The sequence below is a fragment of the Buteo buteo genome, chromosome 4 (genome assembly GCF_964188355.1).
Source record: "Buteo buteo chromosome 4, bButBut1.hap1.1, whole genome shotgun sequence".
Taxonomy (NCBI): Eukaryota; Metazoa; Chordata; class Aves; order Accipitriformes; family Accipitridae; genus Buteo; species Buteo buteo.
Genome location: NC_134174.1, coordinates 63052651 through 63076932, shown reverse-complemented (window position 1 = coordinate 63076932; position 24282 = coordinate 63052651). Strand labels below are relative to the sequence as shown.

At 38.6% G+C, this 24282-nt stretch overlaps 1 protein-coding gene across 3 annotated transcripts in view; it reads left to right on the top strand.

Moving 5' to 3' along the window:
• The window catches only part of CACUL1 (CDK2 associated cullin domain 1), a 51380-nt gene that overhangs the window by 16202 nt on the left and 10896 nt on the right, over nucleotides 1-24282 (top strand). The window contains exons 4-6 of one of the 3 annotated variants that reach the window (XM_075026483.1): nucleotides 2010-2096; nucleotides 6135-6230; nucleotides 12305-12407. In XM_075026483.1, the coding sequence (XP_074882584.1) occupies nucleotides 2010-2096; nucleotides 6135-6230; nucleotides 12305-12407 (286 nt within the window). The remainder of the gene's footprint in view (nucleotides 1-2009; nucleotides 2097-6134; nucleotides 6231-12304; nucleotides 12408-24282) is intronic. The other 2 variants (XM_075026484.1, XM_075026485.1) reach the window with 2 other exon arrangements.

The following is a 24282-nucleotide window of genomic DNA, read 5'->3' as shown; positions in this document are numbered from 1 at the left end:
GCCTTTTCCTTTCTTCTTTTCTGTCTCACGTTTACCTTCCACTTGTCCCCTGTGATTATATAGAGTTTTGCCATCCAGTGGTGAGGAGCCTGTCGTTTCCTGCCCCAACTCTTTCTGAAACACAGATCTGATGAATACAGATGTCTTACTCCAAACTTCAGATTAGATTCTGAACTTCCTTATTTGTCTTCTAGAAACAGTTGTGTAACTTCCAGTATTTCTTCTGATTGCAGGAGTAAAAGAATGAAGCTTAAGTGGCTTGTCATGTTTACCTTGTGAGCTTTGCATATAGTCAGGGTGGTTGAAAAATGCATTCAAGTAGTGCTTTGAGGGACTGGTAAAACCAAACTTCTGACTGTGGGCAGTGTTATGTACTGGGTACCACCTCATAGCAGTTCTTGATATTTATACTTTTAAGGTAATTTTACCCGAGATTGTTTTTGTAGATACGTTTTGCTTTCCTTTCAAGGTACACTGATGATTACATTACCTTTATATAGTGCTATATTGTAATTGAACAGTTATGCCAGTCTGTAAAAATAGAACTTTTGGCGACATCATCTGTGGCTGTTTTTTGTGTAAACTTAGTAAATCATCAGATTGCTAATGAAGTTATGATTAGACTTTAGTAAAGTTCTTAATGGGAGGCCAGGCTATATACTGCATCTACGTGAAGAAGCCCATTCTTATTACGCTGTTTGTGTGGGCATTGTTGTCTGACTTGCTAGCCAAATGAGAAATAGCCAGCCCTCTTCATGATTCATGTCTCATCTCTTGTAGCATAGAAATAACACTCAAATTAGCTCTTGTTAATTTGAAATTAGTTGATTCCCTGAAATAATTTCCATGGTTGCAGTAGTTTCTCAAACACTTATGTAGAAAACAATTTTGCCTCCTCTATGCTCTGCCTACAGAAAAAATCAGAACTAGAGGTGGAAAATGGAAACTGAGAACTTGTATTTCCTAACTCTTTTCTTACTAAATATGTTAAATCACTAGTGTTTCTTAAAGTTCATTCGGGTCAACTGCATGATCTGTTAATATCGACAGTCCATTTTTTAAAGAGGAGGAGACTCAGACTGACTGTTTATCTGGTCCATAACATTTAAAAGGAAAAAAACCCAACAAATGCAAACATCCAGTGCCATAGGCATTTATCCATCAGTTTTGTTGGGGGAACATTGCTTAATTGTGTGTGAAACAAGGCTTTACTGCTGTGAATCACACTGAATTGAATCAGATCAAATGAATGATCAGTATTAGAACTCAGACAGCAGAAACCAGAAGTGTTAGAAATGTGTGCATCTTCATGTGTGGACATCAAAAAGATGGCTTTTGACTTGAGGTAGAAGTAGTGGTTACTGTATTGCCAGAATTGCCATTAAAAATGACATTGTCATGAGCAAGCTAACCTGAAAGAAGCATCCTTGCCTGCAGCTTTTTGAAAAGGCTTGTATTCCTGCAGTCATTTTTAGTCCCTTGCCACAGTACTCTGGGCACTGCAGACCCTGATATAATTACAGAAAGATGTAAGTAAATACAGCACAAATGAATTATATTTACTAGATGGAAGAGGTTCTGAAGATCTCTTACTATTAAACAAAGTTTTTGTGGTCCTTAGGTACAATGTCTTTTTGTTTTACAAACGTGTAGAATGAAAATGGAAATGTGGCCCACATCTGCTACCCTGCTCTAAGACAATTATACGACAGTATGTCATGGTGCTGTACAGCTTTGAACGGTTTTGAGTGCAGACTTGAATAGGAAGACGCAGTCAGTCTTTGGATGAATTGTACTTTGGCTTGATGTCTGTTTTTTATAAAAAAGTTTTAATAGTGCTCTTGTCTAGTGAGGTAGACCTGGGCATCATATAAATAGTCTGCAAGGCAAAGTAAACAAATTACATTTTCTTGAGAAAGAACAAACACTGGTTTAAAAGATTCAGACCACTTATATGAATAGCAGGTTAATTTGTGTAGTCATAGCCATTCTCCCTTTTCACTTGGCAGGCGTGGGAGAGATGCTGCAGCATGTATGCTGGCATTTTGGCAGTGAGCATGTTCCCAGGAAAATGGAATTCCATTCTACATAGGAATGTAAGCTTTACTGAATATATTGCTGATTGTGCCAGACAACTATTCATAAACAGATTAACTTTGTGTTCCTCAAGCAAAGAACTGTTGTCACTGTTTCTTTCTTGTGAGCCATTTCTGAGTTGTCTTGAGCCAGCAGCATGTCTTCTGGTTTCATTCATATGTTCAGTTAAAGAATGATATTCAAGCTGGTTTTCAAACTCAAAAAAACCCACATCTTTTTCATGTATACAGTTTTTTGCCCACAAGTTCATTGAAATGCCTAGGTATTAGATTTCAAATAAGAGAATGGTGATTTAGTATACTGGGTCTCTAACTGCTTGTTTTGTTTGAAGATGTCTGTCTTACATGTCATCCTTTCTCAAATGTGTTTTCTTGTTACTTCTCATTTTTCCTGGTGCTGAGATGTCTACTATGGTGTGTAAGTAGATTAAATTATGTCTTTAACATCAGGTTTTAACAGCAGCCATAGCATTTTATGCTAAGAAGTAGTCGACTCAAAACCAAGCTGAAGATGTTAAGCAAATGCAACTGCATCAAAACTTGACAAACCTGACCAAATGTTCAGTGCTCCCGTGGACAGATGCACTGTACAGTTGCTACTGGAAAACTGTTCTTAACCTTTTGAGTGGTAGATGAGAGCAAATGTAGGAGAGGATTTAAGCTGTCTCCCTGTATAGAGTGTCTTAAAAAACCCAAAACTGAATTGTCAGTTTGATAGGATTCAGGATGGGGAGTGAAGGAACAAAGGATTCTCTTCTTTCCTGGAAAACCTTATGCTAGCAGTATATTCTTTCTTTGAATAGCTTCTGTAATACATCCCTCAGGTAAGATAGGAGTGGATTTAAAGACTTAATGTTTATTGGGGGGGGGTGTTGTAAGAAGTAAATGTCATGCTTAATTCTGCCCCTCCCTCAGTAATTAAAACAGCTGAATGTGTGTGTTATCTTTTCTGGACTAGAACCAAGAGTGAAAAATGTCAGCCTAAGCAGTTTCTTTCTTTTTTATAATAGTTATAGCTGAATAAATACGGATTTTAAATGCAAGTTCCACTCTAATGATGGCCATTTAATAGAAGCATCTTAGCAACATCTATTTACTCATGAATGTGGTGCCATGCACTGCTTTTTAGTTTGTAAAATTCATGTAGTTTCTATAAAGCTAGTTCCACTCCAGTTACTGTCTTATTAATGTCAATGTAGAGATGTGGAGAAAGTTCCTATGCTCAAAGAAGTAATTGATTTCAGTCTAGCAGTTTTGAGCAGCCACACAGTAACACCCTAATGAATGGAAAACAGATGGTTCTGTTTTCCCTACACAGGTTACAATAATTCATAGATGAGCTGTGAAAATACTATTATTGATTTCTCTTTGGCTTGGGTTTTTTGTTAGTTTACAAGTCAAGCAAGGAGAGTTTGATTGTCAAGCTTTTTAACAAGCAGTGTCAGGTAGTATGTGCTTTCCTGTTAGTTCCTTGACTGTTGAGGCTTGACATGGAACACTATCATAAGAACAAAACTGAAAGGTAACATCTAATGCTGATAAAGCAGTTAACACTGTGATTTTGCATTCCAGGAGTTAAGAGCAAGGCCTTGATACTTGCCTGACACTAGTGAGTGCTCCTCCTGAAGCTGTCAGGACTTTTCTTAGCTTGTTTGTCTTTATCTAGAGCAGTTATTTTCCACTTGGTTGCAAGGTGGTGGTGGTGGTTAACAGCTTCCAGGTATCCTTCCATTAAAGGACTCTTGAGGTTATTCTCAGGAGACAGCTGGGTGTGCAGTCGTTGTTCCCTCTTAAAATGTCTCTCTTAATGGGACATAGGCTTTGTTAGGTGAGCAAGCAAAGTTTTCATCTTCGGTGGAGGAAAAATCCTTAATGTCCCCTGTAAAAAGGCTGGCAGACTGGCTGTCTACCATTGCCTAGAGTCTGTTCATGGGATTAAATCACACACTGTCCAGACAACTTCTGTCTCTGGGTTTTTTTTTGTTTTTAATGAAAAGTACAAACTGCTAGTGAGAGAAGAGTGGTGCCCTGTGTCAGGCTATGGTCTCCTTTTGTCTGACATGTTCTTTGAAGTAGAATTTTCCTTTTTCTTTAATCTTGGAAGCTGTATACCAAGCTTTTACGAATCAGAGAGTGTAACCATATTTAAAGTTGAGGTTAAAAAGGAGTGAAGCAGGAATACATACTGCTTAGAAATGCAGATTTCATTGCATGTTATTTGCAACAAATTATATATGTAACTATATATGAAAGGGAGTCCTTGGAGTTCATAGTTACTTTTATACATTGTTGGCATTTTGAACTAAAATTTGTTTGGCCACCCCTGAGAACTGCATCTGCACTAAGATTAAAAGCTTATGATCAAAATGAGGAATAACCATACATAATCTTTGGCAACAGCATATGGAATAACACTCTTTATTCCTTTGCCAGTTTTGCTTTCCTTTCTGAAATGTCTGCTCTCTGTCGGTGTTTGCTGTGAAAATTACCCACGTGTTCATTAAGCATATTAAGGAAGGAGGCAAAAGAAGCTAGTTTAAAGGAAAAAAAACTTAATAAACTTAGAATACTTAATAGAGCAAAAAGTCAACATAAATTTTAACTGTTCTCTTAGGGCCCCTGATGAATGTCCATAAAAAGGCTGAAAAATCTGCTTTGTAAAGATAAGAGCTTTAAGTTCCAATAAGGTGGTTGAGGTGCAGCTAGCCTTGAGTTTTTTCTCATGCCACAGACGCTTTGGCTTTAGAAAAATCTTTGAGCTTGTTTTCTTGCAAGGTCCCAGTCACTGCTGCATTCTCTATCCTCTTCTGGCTTGGTGCTGTCAGAGAGGAAAATGGTGCAAGGGCAGAGAAGTTTTGCTTCTCATTAGCAAGCAACACTTTGTCCTTGGGTGTGTATAGCTGTGTATATGTATATGAACAGTAGAAACTCAGGCAGCTGCCCACCTCTGTCTGAAAAGACCATAGTAGGGCAGGCAGGAGGAGTGGGGCCAGAAGCAGAGCACTGTATGCGGGTGGGTTGGGATGGAGAGGGGGATAGTGGAGGAACACGTTACCCCAGCTCCACTTCCATCCCTGCCTGTGTAAGTGCACTCCTGAATGCTCTAACACAGCTCCCCTGCATCCTTCCAAATAAATATTTATAAAAAACCCCAGTGGTTAGTGCTTCCCATTTTTCTGGTTCCCTTCTCAATTTAACTTAGCTTGCTGCAGAGCAGATCTTTTTAGCTTCCTTATTTTCTCCTTTGGGAAAGGTAGTATTGTACATGGAGAATAGCAGGGCTGTCACTGTGGGCTCTACAAGGCCTATCATAAAGTCGGCACATTCAGGTTTTGTGTAGCAAAGTTTTTTGCTTGGGGCTACAGGGTAATGCTGTGTGTTGGAGCACTGCAGTAGATTTTCATGGGCCTGATCTGGAGTGCAGGACGCCAGATGTGGAGCTCTATCTGAAGCCATTGCTTCACAGTCCCTCCAGCTCTACGCCCTGAATACTTGCCTTGCCTTAGGTGACCCAGCAAAAACTTAAAAATGTTTCCTGTGAAGGACAGTGCTCCCTGGAGCTGGAGGATGTGCTGCTTGCCAGCTCAGATGCAAAGCAGCAGCTTAATGCCACCCTGCTGTCTTGGAGTAAAAGCGTGCAGGGGGGTTGGAGCACACACTGCAGCACTTGTTGAAATTTGGTTATGGATTCTAGGCGTGACAGATAGTTCTTTCAAAATGAAGGTCTGGTCTTCAATAAGTGTTTTGATTTGCATATGCTAAATGTTAGTTTGTTACAGGCATACTGTATTTCTTATTGAATGCACTTTTTGCTGGGCACTGACACATAGTCCTAGGCAAAAACCAGTTACTGAAGAAAACTGTTTTTGCTGGAGGGAGTTATAGCAGAAACTCTGGAATGATGTGTGGCTTGCTTTGTGTGGACTTAGTGTATCAGATACTTTGTAGTTTTTTGAGTTTGCTATGAAAGCATAGCCCATGCTGTTCCAGATCTTTCTCTTGTTCAAATTGCAACCTGACTTTTACGGTTTCTTGCAGGCCAGCCCTCCAGATCTCTATATTGAAAGATTTAACGTAGCTCTTGGACAGTATATGGGAGCATTGCAGAGCATTGTGCCTCTTTTCATATATATGGTAAGTTTTAGAAAATTCTTTTCAAATAAAGTATGTCCATACACAAGATGCTGACTGAAAGTGAAAAGAATAAAATGCAGCTGTAATGATTTTTAACTTGTAGAACTTACGATTCATGCCTGGTTTTGCTACCTGCATAACAGTACTGATGAAGTTGTATGGGGAGAGGAAGGGGGAGTCGTGCTTTTAAATGTGGAGTTTTGCAGTTGGTTTCTACCCTAATATTTCTTTCCTGGGAGTGGGGGAATGGTTTTTATTTTGATTGCAAAAAAGCTGTCCCAAATAGTTAGGTCATTATTTATATCTTTCTGAATAGAGATAGTTTATTGGCTTGTTATGTGTTGGCTTGGTAGTTTGGGCAGGTTACAAACATGATTGCTTCTTGCTTTTAAATTGCACAGATTCAGACAAGATGGAAAGAAATGTCTCTTGGAAATGTCTGTGTCCCTTGATAAAGCAATTTAGAGCATTGGTTGACTGGATGAAGACAAACTTATGTTCATAGCACTGTCAGGCATACTTGCAGAGGTTCAGAAACCATTGGCTATAAGTGTTTGTTGTGCTGGTTTTGTAAATTATGAAGTCTTCTATACCTTTGAAGAAGTTTATAATTTGCATTGGTTTTGTCAAAGTGCCAAGACTTTTATTCCTTTTTTTTGTGGTAATGAATAACTTAAGCTTGAAATTTGTCCTTCTCCTAGAAACTGTCCTTGCCTTGCCATCATAAATAAATAAAAATAAAGGAAATACTTGTTGGGAAAGAAACTCTTTTAAAAAGGAAAAAGTATTTAAACTGATTTAGATTAAATAAATCTCAAACTCTTTTTAAAATTATTCTCATTGGTAGCTTCCCAGAGTTTGGGAAGCAGTAGAAGGATCTCCTATGGTTCAGTGAATGTATCTGAAACCAGGTAACTTGCTACAGTCTTTTGGCATAGTGTTACTGTACAGATTTGTTGCATTAAAAGAAGAATTTGCCTTTCTTGAGCTGGATGTCTTGTAATTTGCTCTTTTATCTAGTTTATACAGAATGAAATCCAGTTGGTGCAGCTTCACTCGTAAGCTAAGGGATGTGTTCCTGGTGATGATTTTTAATTTTTCTCCTGGTTCTTGTCGTAAAATGCTGGGGAAAAAACTAGGAAGAGACTTTTTCCCCCTATTGCATTCAGATATTTTTAGATGCTACTGTTTTTTCACTTATGTGCTTCACTTGTTTATTGCACACAGGTGTTTAAGCAATCTCATAATTTAATATCCATTTACAAGTGGAGATAAGCTGTTCAGGTGTGTACTTTTACTGAATGCTCCATTCTGTCACTGAGGTTCTTCCATCACAGAGGTCCAAATCTATCCTTAACAATTAAGACTGCAGTAACTATTGTTGAAAAAATTTCATGATAGACATATAAACAGACAGGTTTTACCATTATAAGCTTTGTCTGTATGACCAGATAAGGTATAATTGCCGAATAGATCTCCATATCTTTCTTTGTGATGTGGTGTTTGTATCTTCAAATGAGGGAGTGCTCTGTATCCCATTGTTTATTTTTTAGAGTTTGAGTCTAACTGATATCTGAACATAGTAAAAGTGGTTAAGGAGTAATAAACAGACCTGTAAAATGAGTAGTTAGATAGTAACTTTTTAATTTAAGAACAAAGAAAAGTGAAAGTACTCTATGGTTTGAAAGGAGAAGCTTCTTTAAAGCATGACTAGTGATTTGTTCAGGCAGTAAAACTCTGTTAATGCAAACACTTTTCATTTAAGTGACTTAATTAAAGTTAGGCCTGAGAGTTATTATAGAATCATAGAACGGTTTGGGTTGGAAGGGACCTTTAAAGGTCATCTAGTCCAACACCCCCCCCCCCCCCCCCCCAAAAATGAACAGGGACATCTTCGACTAGATGAGGTTGCTCAGAGCCCCGTCCAACCTGACCTTGAATGTTCCCAGGGACGGGGCATCGACCACCTCTCTGGGCAGCCTGTGCCAGTGTTTCACCACCCTCATCATAAAAAATTTCTTCCTTATATCTACCCTCTTTCAGTTTAAAACCGTTACCCCTTGTCCTATCACAACAGGCCTGCTAAAAAGTCTTTCCCCATCTTTCTTATAAGCCCCCTTTGAGTAGAGTTAGTGACTTATGTGTTAGTTCCTCTTGCTGCCAAACGCAGTGCTGATTTGGCTCAGCTATATAGCTGGTTTTGTAGGGTAATGTCAAATTAAGCCTCATACTTTTTCTCTGAAATAATTTATTAATCAGTGCTGTGCATGATGTGGAAAATATCTCTAGAGAAGTCAGGATGAAAAAATGTTTTTCTCAGTTTTTTTTTCTGTGTGCATTTGTTGGAAGTACTTTTATGTACAGCTACTCTTGCAATTTTACATTGTAGCATCTAATCAAGTTTTCTCTCGTACAGCAGCAGCAGTTTCCTTTATTTAGGCAGGAAAATACAATTAAAAAACAATTGGAAGAGGTGAAAGCCTAATTATGCTAGGTATAAATTACAGCTTTGCAGTTACTTTAATAGATACTTTCAGTGTATTTTTAAGTGAAGAGGACTAAGTTGTTGAACTCTGCCTTTTTATCAGAGTTGGCAAGGCTTTCCTTTTTTGGTAGTGATGTGATTGCTTTAATCAGGAGTTTCCAAGGCTGTTGAGTTGCACAGATAAACTTTGTTCTGAAAGGATAATTATGTTGCTGCTTAGGAAGACTTTTAATATGCATTTAAATATTTAAAAATCTAGGAAGCTGAGGAAAACCTAGAGGTTTTTTGTGCAACTGTAACATGTTTTTGCCCCTTGGTGGCCAAAAAAGGCATAGTATTTTGCCTTAGGCTTAGTCTTGTGTGTTTTGATATCAACAGCAGCACTTTTCTTCTTTTTCCTGATGTACCAAACCACATTCTTGTGTGTGAATGGTGGGGAATACAGGAAAGGTGTTTTCTTAACCTGCTTGTATATGGGACCAAGGTGTGTTTCAAGGCTTATTTTGAGTGGTGGTTGAGAGGGCTGACTTTGCAATTGAGGGAGTTTTCTTTTTCCTTCTCTTGCTAGGAGCACTAGTGGTTGGTTTTTTTGCGTGGTGATGGATTTTTTCAGTCTTACGCTGCTACAGTGGACTTTTCAAGAAAGCATGGAGATGCAGAGCACGTTTGTCCTTCCAAAATTCTGTGGGTTTAAGTTTCTTCAAGTGTTCTAGGATGTAACTGCATATAAAGCAAATTAAACTGGAAGTCAGCTTAGCACACAGTGCTTTATTCCTAAGAATAATTCCTAGTGAATAACTGTTTGCTTTATAAATCTAAATGAGGTTATTCTGGATGCTTACAGATTGTACATATCACAGTATGCTGCATGTGTGAAGGAATAAAAATCATATTTCCACTTCAAGAAGATTTAAAGTCAGCATTTGGGTGATATACTTTTTTCTAATAGGTTCTCAATTGTTAATTGTGCTTAGAGATGTAGCTGAAAATCTGTTATCTTGTGGCATTAAATGAGCCTAGCATTTGTGAGCACCATGGTTTTAGGATAGTTAAGAATTTTTTCATTGCCTCTAAAATATTACTATTCTTACTGGGTGGTATTGCACTTCATTGCTTATCAGCTAGAGGGCATTTTGTGTGTGTCTATACACAAATATATGTGAGTATATATGTGTGGATGAGATGATAAGCACTCTTATATACTGTTTTTTCTCTTTCAAGGATTTATTGCTCTCCTCTTAATATTAACACAATTATGTGATTTAATGTGTGCCAGATTTGCTTTATGATATGGTGGTTTGTAGAAGAAATGCTTATATCATATCTGACTTTCTCACTTATTGCTATCTGCTTACCTTTTACCTGCCAGTTAGACCTTTAGGTGACTTGACACACTTTTCAAGAAATACTGGTACAGCCTAGGTAGTGACATCTTACACAGAAAATCTTCCTGGTTTTCCACTAACAAGAATGGGGAAGGTGACAGCTCTTCTGCTATCTTCTTTCAGCACTGTGGATTGGAAATGAAGTACTTACGTTAGGTGATTTTTCATTGTCTGTTTAAATCCATGCAAGTGTAACATCTTTTTGGAAAGGTGTCTCCAAGTAAGCAAATGTGAAGAGTATTTTACAGTTGTTCTATGTATAAGTATTGTGTTGTAACTCTTCTTGAAACTGCAGGGGGGGGTTGTTGCTTTTCTAGTTATGAAATTTAAGGTATAGGCTTTCCAACTCTTAAATAAAAGAAAGCATCACAGTTTGCACATGTCACTGCCAGCTGCTTTTAATGCAAGAAGGTCTAGAGGCTGGGAAGGGAACTCAGTAAGTTATTTCCTTAGCCAGGCGCATCTCATCTGTGAGCTCATAAGAATCAGTAGTTTGACATTGTCAGATTTGATTCAGGTCAGTAGACTTGTGCCGAGATGCTCTGGTCATGCCTGTGTGTTGCACCACTGGGGACATGGCAAGATGTGATCAGGAACCTCAAGGTGGAAATGGTTTAGGAAGTCAAGTCTGATGAAAAACTGTAGCATGGTGTGTGGTTTAACACCTCCTAGAAGATGTGTATCTTCAGTTGCTGTTCAGTTTCTGTTGCAGTGGCAATTCACCATTGACCAAAAATTTTACAAATGAAGTTAGTCTGTTTCTTACAAGACAGGTTATTCTGTCTGCAGAGCCTTTCTCTCAATCTCTGTTTGAAGAACAGGCCCAGGTGAGGGGGCAATTGAGTCGTAGCCCTTGATAAAACCTCTACAGGTAGGATAGTTTCAGGAAGGGAACTGGCGGTAGGAAGCTACTAAATTTTTAAAAAATCTTTTTAAGATTGTTGTCCATTACTGCAACAAACCTAAACCATGTATTCAGCCCTCGTTTTGCCTTTGTTTGAACAGGTTCAGTTTTCATTAAAGGTAAATAACTACTGCTCAATGCTTGCCGTGAAAATTTAAGTGGTTTCTGCATAGACAGTTTATTACGGTATGTCTATAATTTTGGTAATGGCCAAGAGAATGGGTTTCACGAAAAAATGTAAAGATTGCTCTAATAGTGTTCTGAGGGTTTGTTCCAATTATGTTAAATACTTTAGCAATTAGGAGAACATCTTGATTTAAAGTGTGGAAAAACCTCTCTCCCTTAAGATATCCTTTCCTCTAGTAAATCTCTCAGATAAGTGTTCCAGTATGTTATTTTTAAGTTGATTTTTCTATTACGGTATTTGTTTAACTCTTTCACACAAGTTGTCCAGATGAATTCAGTTGTTCTGCTTTCATGTTAGTGTTGTAACGATAGAAGATTTATATTGAAACAATTATTTTTTTCCAGCATTTAAAACCCACCTATGAATAAAGTACAGACAAGAAATCTTACTATTAATTGCAGGCTGGGAACTGAGGCATAGCACCAAATAGTATATTAGGTATAGAGGCCCTGAAGGAACTCATGAATAGAATTTCCTTTGAGGGTTGAAGAGATGAATTTATTATTAATGCTGAGTGTGTCAAGATAATTGAATCCTAAAAATTTTAATGTAGTTCAGTTTTGTATAGATTTGCATATATCACTTATTTCCACAGTTGATTAATTCTGAGTAGCTATCCTCTGAGATTATCGATGAACCATAGAAGTGGATAGCTATACTGATGATTTATTATTGTATCATACCTATTTTAATGGCTTAATCACTTTTAGACATTGGTAAAAATGTTTTCTTTTGTTATAAACATGATGTCCAGCCCTGTTTTGGTGTTAGAGTGTTTATAAGGTTCTAAAATGAAGTGGTTTTTCTACAAACTCCCCAGTCTTGATAGATATGAAGATATATCTCTAGATATAGGAAAAAAACCCCATATGCATGCCTGTATGTAAAAAGGTTTGTTACCAATAGTACCACGTGCATTCTTAATTTTAAATACATGGGTTTTTGTTGTACAGGAATGTTCTGTTTATTATAAATGAAGTCACCAAAGAAGCACTTTACAGCTCAAATATTCTACAGCTTTAAAATTTTGAATTATTTTTCTTCAGGGAAGAAGTAAGTTTACCGTTTGCTATTATGAAAAACAAACTTGAAAACTTCTGTCTTATTTTCCAGAATAAATTTTACATAGAAACCAAGCTTAACAGAGACTTAAAAGATGACCTTATAAAGCTGTTTACGGAACATGTTGCAGAAAAGCACATTTACAACCTAATGCGTAAGTAAACCTATTGAATTTTTCTTGCAGTGGGACTCTGGAAAACAACAGTGCTTTCAGATATTGCAGAAATCCACAGCAAATAGGAAGAAAGTGGGAAATGATTAATGAACTTAAATACAACTTCATTTTTTAAGGCGTCCATGTGAAGAAATGTGGCACACTTCAACTTTTTTACTTTTTTTTTTTTTTCCAAAATACGACTTTGTATGAAGTCATAGTTTTCTTGAGTATCTGGGGGAACCAATATATATTTTCCCTTATGACTATGGCATAACAAATGCTTTATTCTCCTGTTGCTTATGTTTTTTTTCTTTAATTCCATTATCAAAATATTGACAGGTATCATTAAGAGTGTGGTGTGGTCAAAGAATTGTGATACCGCTGGGGTTATTGTCATGATGTACTCAAGTAGTCCCTGCTAGTTAGTGAACTGCATAATGCCGACAGCAGTTTCTCTGTTAAGCTAATGGGTTAATGCAAATAGAATACGTTTCAAGTGATATGCTTCCCATTAAGTGTTCCTGTCATGAGCCACTGAGTTTGCCTGCAACCTGCCACCATCAGTGTGTGCTTGTGTGGCCATGGGGACCTTGCTTCCGACCTGGTTAGCTCCTCAAGAGGGCAATTAGCAAAGGCAGAGATAATCGGGCTTGGAGTTCAAATTGGAAAAGTTTGCAGAGTGGTGAGCAGTTGACCAGTGCGCTGGGAGAATTGCAACTGTAGGTGCTTCGTGCAACGGGGTAGTTCCTGTGCCCTGTGCTGAGTTCAGTATCCAGCCTGGTGTACTCCTTTCTGTGACCCAGCCCTACTCGGTGTCTCTGTTTTCATCTAGCTGCTCCCCTCCTCTTTTTTCTGAAGCAATCGCTATCTGTGTGCTAAATGGAGACCAAATGATGGGTGATTAGAGTTGAGTATATTTTGCCTTGAGTAGTAATATCCTTTTATCTCCAGCGAAGGGCTGGGGGAAAAGAGCTTTGCTATGTTTTTTAGGGTCGCTGTGAGTTGGCATCCTGGGAGAAGGGTGGGTGAACAAGGTGACTACCCTGAGGTCAGGAAGCCTGGTACCCTAGAATGATGGGAGACCATCAGCTCTGATGCCATCTTGTTCTTGCCATCTGGAAAAGTCTCCCTAAGAAATGCTTTTAGCCATGTAGCGGATCAGATCACCTTGGAAATAACAGGACAATGAGGAATGCCCACCCATGGACCTGATGTTTTATTTTGTGCCAAAGAGGTTTAATGGTATCCTGAAACCTGGTGAGATGATTGCTGTAATGGGATCATGGAAAATTCAGCTGATATTGCCTTAAAATTGAATACGTTTAATTTTAAGTGTGTGCATTTTTCAGGCAATGAAAACATTAATCTGGTTGGGTGGGTTTGTTTTTGGTTTGTTTTTTTTTTCAATGACAAAGCAAAGGTAACACCAGTCAAATCTTTAGAACGTAAGTAACGTCAGATGTGTGTTGCTATGTAATTCAGTTTCTGTGGATGATAATATGAGAATCAAATAGAAATTGCAGATAAACTATTGAAAGGAAAATACCTGTGGTTGCGTGTGTGAAATCTGAAATACTTCTCCCCAGCTCTGTGTTAGTTGCAGAAGTAAAATTAAAAGAAAACATTGAAAAATAAAAATAAGCTGTCACTGACTGTGTTGCTGTATATGGTGCTATTGTTTAATAAGCAACTTCATTGGATTTCATTTCAGTCTTACTGTCAGTTTATTAAAACTAAGTTATTTAGTTTTCATCTTACTCCTAAGTAAGACAATATATACTGACACGTTTAAACTCTTAACTGTGACCTGACTTGGATAAATCTTGCATAATATGATCTTTAAATTAAGTTAAAGTATGCCTAAATAAAACTTGAAACTTGCTAACAGATTCCTGGGAAATAATTGAAGACACATAGCACATGATATATTGCTGTAGAGGTGCTGAAAAAGTTCTAGTGTTGTATAATTTTCTGCCATTCTCAGCTGTTCTTTCTAACTTGCTGAAATTCAGACCATAATACATAAGAATATTACCTTCATTTTTTGAAAGTGTAAGGGCTCTATGAAAATAGGATATAAGTCAGTGTTTGTTAATTACTTTACTTCCCGGTGTCATTGTCAGTATGTGGTACCGTTTCCTGATATTTGATATAGATTTGGTTCAATAGAAAAGTGTTTTTGTATTTGGGGGGGTGGGGGTGGGTGGGAAATAAGGTTTTGAGTGGGTATGCTTAGGAAATTGAAGTCAATGAAATTGTGGTCTATATAGAGAAATGGAATCCTGGGGCTGTTTTTTAAAGAGATGCTGCAGCTGCCACTTCAGTGAGAAGCAGCATGCCTTCCTCTATTTTAAAAAATGAACAACAAATCAGTTTAATCAGTTTATGATCTAGACTCAGAGGACAAGAATAATATCTGCTCATGCTCCTTAAGTTTGTTGCTATATTTTTCATACGAAGGGGTTTTTGTTTGTAGTATCTTGTCATTCTATCAGAGCCTGGAAGCTGGCATTTCTATTTGAAGTTGTGCTCAGGAAGGACTGTAAGTACATTTCAGGTTCATTTGATCTAAGAAAAAGTTCTTGTTCCACTTCAAAAGATGGAGAAAAAAAATGTCAGAAAAGTGGTGCAGCACAGATCTCTTAGTGTTTGATCTTGCTCAAACTCCCACTGGTTGAGTTGGCCCTAGTCTCTGTGCTGTGTGGTTGAAAGGAGGAAGATGCAAAATGAACTCCTGGTACAATGATGTCTGTGGTGGGAGCACTTATCTGAGCACGTAGTTGCAGAAAATAGAGTGATTAAGCTGTGAATTCATTATTTACAAAAGAAATATCGCCCAAGTGAACTTTACTCGGATAAATTTTGCCTGCACAAACACTGATTTGGTTCCTTTTTTTTTTTTTTGATAGAGGAAATGTTGTTTTTTTTTTTTTAAAAAAAAGCTCTACTATCTAGAGCACTTCTGACCTTTTAAAGTAAATACCTAAAAAAAATGTAATACACAGATCCATGAACACAGTTGTGTTTGTGAAACACTTTTACACTCACACATACTTACCAAGTCAATGCTCTTCAAAGTGGATACATTTGAACTAAGTGAATATAACCTGATCATTTTCCTTACAAAGCCAAAGCTGGCTTTTGCTGATAAGACTGCTGTATTAAATGGCTTGGGAGAAGTTGCTGTGTGCAGAACTACTTAACCGAATGTAACAAGCAAAGATGTAGCATCTTATTTACAAGAAGCTTCAGAAATGGCGGGAGGAAAAGATGTGGATAATACCCCCTTGTCACGAGGGAAGGGATGTTGTCTTTGTTCCTGCTGCAGTTCTGCATGAGGTGACTTCAAGCAGTAAAATTCAGAAGAATGTGTTTTCTCTCCTTATGCAGCCACTGTCTCTTCTAGTAGGTTAGACCTGGGTTTCCAGGACTGTAATCTCAGTGCCCTGGAAACATCCTGCCTCTTTGTTCTTGTGTCTAGAAGAATGGCAATTATTGCGAATGTTAACTGTCTTCAGTGGTGAAAATGAGTAGCAGCTCCTGAAACTCTACTTTCGTACTTGCAGTAGGTAAAATTCAATGGCAGAGAGTATTTGCAAGTAACTGCCACTCTTCTTTCTTTGGATATTGGCAACTTAGTGCCCAAAAGAAACTTGCTTTTGAATCTAACAAAAGAGGAAAATCAATTAACAGTGTACTGTTGTTTCTGTTGGTGGATAGATCACATAGTTTACAATTACAAGAGTTTGCAATTACCCCTGTTCTCTTTCCAGAAACTGAAGAAAGGAAGGTGAGTGCTAGGCTGGAGTCCTGAACTGGCAGAGTTGATGAGGTTCTCAATATCTTGATATTGAGAAGAAAAGCAATTATGACTGAAACTGGTCATATAGGTGAAAGCAGTTTTAGAAGGCAATCTGAGGAAAAGGATTCTCCTTATTCTTCGCTTACACTGGTGTTCGTGGGGGAAGTAGGATGTATCAGATTGATTATGGCACTTCCGAATAAGTGGTAGCCTTAGCATATCACTGTAGTACTTCATCCATTTCTATCTGTGTGTGTATGAGCTGTTTCTTTCCTTCCTTCCATGTTAAGTGTTTTGAGTTCAGGAAGTGGCTTCTACTCTTGTAGGATCAATGTACTGATAGATATCATTCAATACAAGCTGGTTCTTCCCAAAGAAGCATCTGCCTGAACTTCTGGACAGAAATTACTCAACTAGGAAGTCAAGTGAACTCTGTCAGAGGGAAAAGCACTTTCTTCAACACTTCCGATTTTGTTCCTATTGACAGGGGTAAGCAGTAAATATTTGTGTGTTCCCATCTTTGATCTACTATGTCAGGAATAAATCATTGAAGCAGGTCCTTTTTATCCAGAGGAAGGGAAACCTCTTGGGACATGGCAAAAATGCCATAGAATAAATAGGGCATAAGACTTCATGGGTGTTAAAATGTTATCAGGATCCAAGGTGATAACATGGCCTGTGAATGAGACAGTTCCCTTGAAACTTACTGATTCAGAACTAGGGCATGGGCTTGAAACCATGTGAAATATAAGCAAAACGGTTATTGAGGATTAAAGCATTAGATCTTAGCTTCTGGCTGTGTCAGATTTTTGTTCATGATATATATCAAGATAATTACAGAATTAGTTACGGAAACCTGAGCATACAGAGCGGTTATCTGTATGTAGATTCTAATAGCATGTAGGCAATTGTTGAATGTAGTTCTCCATATCAGTGCTTGTGTGAGTTCAGAGCTAAAACCCAGTGTAGAAATGCATAGTCTGTAAAACTAGCAGCTTTTCTCATGGTTTTCCAAGAAAAATTTTTTTGTAAAAAGTCTGGAGGAGGGTGAGGAATCACAGCCTATTTCATTATGTTTGCAGTTTCTCATTAATTACTGGGAAAAACTTTTCTCTGAAGATTCTTACATACGACAGCTTTCTTCCCAGTTATGTCACTTGGGTTCAGCTGTGGTGAAGGGATCTTGCTGCTCCATTTTCTTAATTTTTATTTTTTTGCTGGAGGTATATTATAGTTTAATAGAAGGTCTGTTTACGTTGGAAAAGGTTTTCCTTTCTAAAGATGTCAGGAAAGCTATTTCCACTGCATTGGTGCTTTCTGAAAAGTACCAGAAAAGTTAACTCAAAAGTTGGAGAAGGTTGCTAACAGCTTTTTGACGATGAAGTTGTGCAGCTGTCCTTTTTGGTTGCAGCAGGTACAAATTTAATACAAAATTACAGAGAATGAATCAAGTTATAACTGTTAGAGGTTGATAGGTGTAGCAGGGAGCATGTTTCCTGTGCAGACGTTTTTCCTGTTGTTTGTGCAGTGGGTAAACAGGAGAGGGTGTGTTTCTCCATGGGCGTCCAGATCTACATACTTAGCAGATGTGTTTTGCTGTGTTGACCTCCAGAAGCCTGTTGATCTCAGTCAAGCAAGGGACCCTCATCTCTTTGGCTGTGTACTGCTATGACATAATGCCTTTAGTTAATAAATTCCATATCTAGCTTTTGTTTGTGAATACCCCAGGAGAAGAGCAGCAGTGCAAAAGGCTGAGAGAAGGACTGTGATTGATGCCAGGTTCATAGCCTGACTATACAGTTACAACAGAGACCACAGGGTTTATTTTGATGTGTTGGGTTTTTTAATTCACTCTCCATGCCTCACCCTTTGGCAGAGATAGACACGAAAAAGATGGATTGGGTTGACTTTTTCCCTGCTCTAGTTGGCATTTCTTTTTTTCCCCTCCAATCTGACATCTGTCTCAAATGATCTGCATATGAGAAGCAGGCTGTCATTGCCTTGACCCACAAACTGCAGAAAAAATCCCCTGAAAAGGGGGGAAAACACTCCTGTTATTTTGCAGCTTCTTACAGAAGGCATTGCCTCCATGCTTTTTGTATGCTGCCCTTTTGGATTTACATTCAAGAAGTTGTTCTTCTTTGTGCTTCTCCTTTCCGTGTCAGATCTAATGCTTCTGTTTCATAAAGAAATAGTAGTTAGTTTCATAAATGAACTTGTTTTTGAATGGCTGTACTGAACTGGATCAAAAGTCAGTGTAGCCCACTGTCCTGGCAAAAAAGCATGGAGCTTCATTATAGGTTTGGTGCAGCAGAAGTTCGATGACCATGGTTTTATATCTTTAAATGTATGTGCCGTAGGAAGAGCTGAAGGTTTCCTTGCATGTTTTAGGCTACGTCTACATTAATAAGTGGTGTGGTGCAAAGGGAGCAGATCTACAGAGTATGAAAGACCTGCGTGTTGGTGTTGAGGACCCAGTGTTCGCCTTACACGTGTTTTGGAGAGTTGTATTTCATGCTTGCTAATGTCTGGTCCTGTGGACAGAATGCCAGTTAGTAGTTTGAGCACATCTGGTTTAATCTTGTCCAAAAGGAATTAAGTTAATACGCTGCAAGGCAGCTCTGTCATATGAACCAAGGAGCAGTAAGTGGGGATGATCAGTGAATTTGCTTCAAAAGCACATTTCTAATCTGAACTAAAGCATTAATATATAATCTGCCCTTAAGCATTTGAAATCACTGTTCTTTTTTTCTTTGAGACACAGAGTGACTACTGTGATGGCAGAAGCAATATGTTGTTAAAAAAATGTCCTACTCGATTGCTAAGGCTTTTCCCTTCTGTAATATATTGGATGTTGCTCAGCCCCTAGACACTGCTTTGCTTATTTTTTTCCTTAAAGTGTGCAAAATCAGTATGAGAAGAAAACCTGCACAACCTCACTTTGCCACCTTCATAAAGCTATGCTTCTTGCTTTTTAAGTTTAAGAATGATACAGAAAAATAAAATGGTAGGTTTCTTAAAAAAAAAAAAGAAGGCAGAATTACTTGCCTGTGGAGTGGCTTGCTCTCTGTCTTTAGAATTAGCCTACATGTCTAGATGGGTAAAATGAAATGAGAAGATTCCTTCCTGAGAGCCTCAAAAAATGAAGCAAGGTAGCAGAGCACTAGGAGAAAATACTGATTCATTCTAGTGTATTTGTACCAGACTAAAATGGGGTGATTTCTGTTAGAATTCTTCTACAACAAAAAGCTAATTTACTTTTTTCCCAGCTATAAAGTTGTTGAAATACCAGCTTTGGGGAGCAAATGTTTTGAGGGACAAGAGGGTTCTATAGCATAAAGGGTCCTTTTTGAGATGTAGGGAAGGGATGCTTTTATTATCAAGTTCTTTGTTAAAAGTAATTTTTAAAGACTTTTGTGCATCTACAAGACTGTGAATCTGTTCAGTGTTTAATTTCTGGCTTATTCTACATAGGCAAATAGTTTAATCCCATTACCTCCACTTCAAATTCCCATTCTAACCTTAAACCAGCGTTTTCCTTCCTCTCTTCATTCCAAATATTGGTAGACAGAGATAACCGATAGTGAAAATCAACTGCAGTATGTGTTCCATTTCTTTTCCAGCATGTGGGCAGTGTGCTGGGGCTCTGCTATTGCAGGATAATCAGCCATTCCTTCCTCTTCAGAATACTGAATTGGCATGTTAATGTCAGTCTGGTCTTAGACCTCAGCAGGTACCTACCCCTACCTGCTCAAGGGCTGTATAGGATAGCTTTTGTAGCTATTAATCTTTCTTATATCCTCTGTGCTCTGCAGACCTGATGGAATAATCGAGAATAACACACTTGCCAGTTTAAGGGTGGTATCACTAATATTGAAGTGGTAGCTGTGATTTGACAGGGCTAAGTAATTGTATTGTAACCATATTGGAAACAGTACTGTTACGAAGTATCACAGAATACCCTCATATTCTTTAAATAACATTTAATCTACACACAAATTTTGTCACTGAACTAAACTTTTCATCAAAGAACTAAGTTATTCTAAAAAAGTTGTAGCAGTGTTTGTTATTTTTCTTGTTGCGTGTTGATAAAGTTGCAGCACCTCAAAGTAAGGGAATTTTTTAATTGGAAAACATAGTCTCAAATAATGACCGTCATGTTTAATCTGGCTCCTTGGTAAAGAAATAGCAATAATGTTCCTATTTCAGTAAGCCTTCATAAAATTGTAAACATGAAAATACCACCTTATTTTCCAGTTACAGAAGTCCAGAAGTCTATATTTCTATATTTATAGCTTTGTTTTTCATATTTATTCTTGTTACAACACTGAATATTTTCCATGTTATTAAGACTTGGAATTTTTATTTTGTGGCATTTTTATTAGATACTTTATAAAGCTTTTGGGCTATGTAATGAATATTTCAAAAGTAATCTGTGGCTTCATTAAATGCCTAGTGGCAAATGCCTAGTAATAAATACAACTTTTAATGTTTTTTTTCTAACCTACATTTTAATTAATTACAAACTTTTGAAGAATTTAACTTGCTAAGAATTTATTTTTAGTTCTGTTTAAAAGAAAATAAAAATGCAGAATCACAAGGAGTTTGATGTAACAGCAAGTGTGAGGGTTAAGCCAGAGGGAAGGACAGTTTTCATGCAAATGGCTTTTGAAGTTCTAAATCAATAGCTGACATGTACCTGGGTTAAAGTAATGAAAAGGTAATATATGATCAAACTTCATCAGACAATTTAATAATAAAATAGGCAGCAGGTGAAAAAACCCCGACAAACCCCAAAGAACAAAAAAAATAACAGAAAACAACCAACCTCCCAAGAAGCCTCAACCCAAACAAACAACAACCTACAGCCACATCTCGGGGACGCCAGCTGTAGCAGTTCCCTTCCCATTTAATTGCAGTTGGCATGTGGGGTTCAGTCAAGTGCTTTGCGTGGACTAGATTTGGGAGTAAAGGTTGGGATACAGGAACCTTATTCAAGGTGAATCTGATGTTATCACAGTGAAGTAGAAGGGTGTGTGTGGTCAGATGGACCCGATATAATTTAGCTGAGAGAAAGGTAATTTATTATACTGCAGATTTGAATGCATGTGATCTGATATTTCTAAAGGGCAGAACTTCCAGGTGAGCCTGTGCTGTGAAGGTTTGTTTAGGCTGTGCACTGGTGATGGCTCCATCGTTACAGCTGTGCATCCCTGTATTTCTCAAAGCTGTGCAAGGGCTCAAGTTCTGTGGAAATATCAAAGTTGCTATTCTGCAAAATAATATTGTATTGGCTTTGTGTGACAAGGTTTTGGTAGCGGGGGGTGGTGGTTACAGGGGTGGCTTCTGTGAGAAGCTGCTGGAAGCTTCCCGTGTCCAACAAAGCCAATACCAGCCAGCTCTAAGACGGACCCGCCACTGGCTAAGTCTGAGCCCATCAGCGATAGTGGTAGTGCCTCTGTTATAACAGATTTAAGAAGGAAAAAAAAAAGTTGCTGGGACAGACAGAAATGGCAGTCAGAGAGAGGAGTGAGAAGATGTGAGAGCCCCAGCCCTGCAGACCCCCAGGTCAGTGCAGAAGGAGGGGAGGAGATGCTCCAGGAGCCGGAGCAGAGATTCCCCTGCAGCCCATGGGGAAGACCACGGTGAGGCAGGCTGTCCCCCTGCAGCCCAGGGAGGTCCACGGGGGAGCAGATCTCCACCTGCAGCCCGGGGAGGACCCCACGCCGGAGCAGGGGATGCCCAAAGGAGGCTGTGACCCCGTGGGAAGCCCGCGCTGAGGCAGGCTCCTGGCAGGACCTGTGGCCCTGTGGAGAGAGGAGCCCACGCTGGAGCAGGTTTTCTGGCAGGACTTGTGACCCCGTGGGGGACCCACACTAGAGCAGTGTGCTCCTGAAGGGCTGCAGCCCATGGAAGGGACCCACGCTGGAGCAGTTCGTGAAGAACTGCAGCCCGTGGGAAAGACCCACGCTGGAGCAGTTCATGGAGAACTGTCTCCCGTGGGAGGGACCCCACGCTGGAGCAGGGGAAGAGTGTGACAAGTCCTCCCCTGAGGAGGATGAAGCGGCAGAAATAACATGATAAACTGACCATAAACCCCATTTGCCGTCCCCCTGCACCGCTGGAGAGGGGGGGTAGGTAGAGAATCTGGGAGTGAAGTTGTGCCCGGGAAGAAGGGAGGGCTGGAGGGAAGGTGTTCTGAGATTTGATTTTATTTCTCATTACCCTACTCTGGTTGATTGGTAATAAATTGAGTTAATTTTCCCCAAGTTCAGTCTGTTTTGCCTGTGACAGTAGTTGGTGAGTGATCTCTCCCTGTCCTTATCTTGACCCACGAGCCCTTTGTTATATTTTCTCTCCCCTGTCCAGCTGAGGAGGGGGAGTGATAGAATGGCTTTGGTGGGTACGTGGCATTCAGCCAGGGTCAACCTGCCACAAATATAAATATTGCATATACATTAGAATTAAGCACTAGAGAGCACAGTTTGTACAATGGGATAAAGATCTCTGGAATACATTTGTTTTACTTTGAGTTGCATTTAATGGGAATACACTTTATAACTTTAAGTGCCTTATTGAATAGTTACAACTTTGACTACATCTGCCTAAGCCATACTTATGTATGATTGGTTAAAATATCTTACTTTGAAGTTCTATTAGATTACTGCAAAGGGAGGAAAAAAATCTTCTGTTCTAACATACAAAAGTTTCATTGTTCTGCCAGAAAAATTACATCTTTGCCAAGCAAAATAAATCTATTTTGAAAGGAATGTTGAAGGACAGAAAAGATTTTTAGGATAGCCAACTCATAGTTTCTGCAAGTGAATCTTGAGTTATGAGCAAGTGAGTTTGAACTTGTAAGATACCATCTGCTACTCTTGGAATTACTGCAGTCCTGGATCTTGCCCCAAGGACGCCACTGTAATTAGGAAGTAGCTTAAACCTTCATCAAGGGGCAAACTTCAGAGTACCTGAAGTGCTGCAGGTTCATACCTCACTTACTTCAATATAGTTCATCCTCCATTCCTCAAAAAAATCCTGAGGCCATTCTGGGTATTGTGTCTTACTTCAGTTCAACAATATTTCAAAGCATCTTGTATCTTTCTGCAATTAAAGCATTTCATCATGGGAACCCACACTTCTCTTCTTTGATTCTGCCATGAGTTATTTTCAAGACTATTTGCAGGTTAATTAACCTCTTTGCATATTGGTTACTTAGTCTGTAAAGTGCAATATTAGTTCATAAACACTGTGGAGGTGGTCAGATAGTATCATAGTGTCATTACCACTGTCATTCATCTGAGGTGTAGTTTTATTCTGCCTCACCCTGTTCTGTCTTTGTGAATGCCACAGGTGGAGCTTCTGGGAGTAGGTAGAAGGAGTTTGTCTCCAGTACCACCGTCTGAGAGGAATGAGGTGGGCAGCCAGTCTGGTGTGCTCATCACGTCTTGTCTTCGATCCATGTATACCATAAAATAAAATTTTTCTTTGTCTCTGCCATCTACTTGTTCTATGTTATTTAAAAATAAAATAAAAAAAAAATTGAAAGATGGCAGTACATACAACTGTGTGCTTGGGGTATAGGCACTGTATTTCGGATTTAATCTGTAGGTAGAGTGTGACCTGCAGTTTTCGATTTACTCAGAGATACCCAAGTAGTAAGATACCCTCTAGTTCATTATGTAGTTGTGAGCAGCTTCTGTTAATGCTTGGTTTGTCCCCAAAGCAATTCTGAATAGCTTCTTTCTCTTCCACAGTATGCCCTGTACATATACAATTACATAAAGTAGCTTCTGAAATATTTTTATATTGCTTTTACTAGTTATAACTTGAATACTACTGGAGAGCAGAGTTTTCAGTTTATCAGGAGTAAAATCAAGAAAGTCTGTTAATTAAACTACTTCTTAACATCTATTAAAATGTTCAAGTGACTTTTAACTCTAGACTTTGTGGTCTTTAAGTCAGTATTAATTTTTAGGCTTATTCTGTTTTAAATAATTTGTTATACATAGCTTTGGAATATAATTTGGTGCCTATATATGAAGAATAAATTTTGAGTTCTCTGGACAC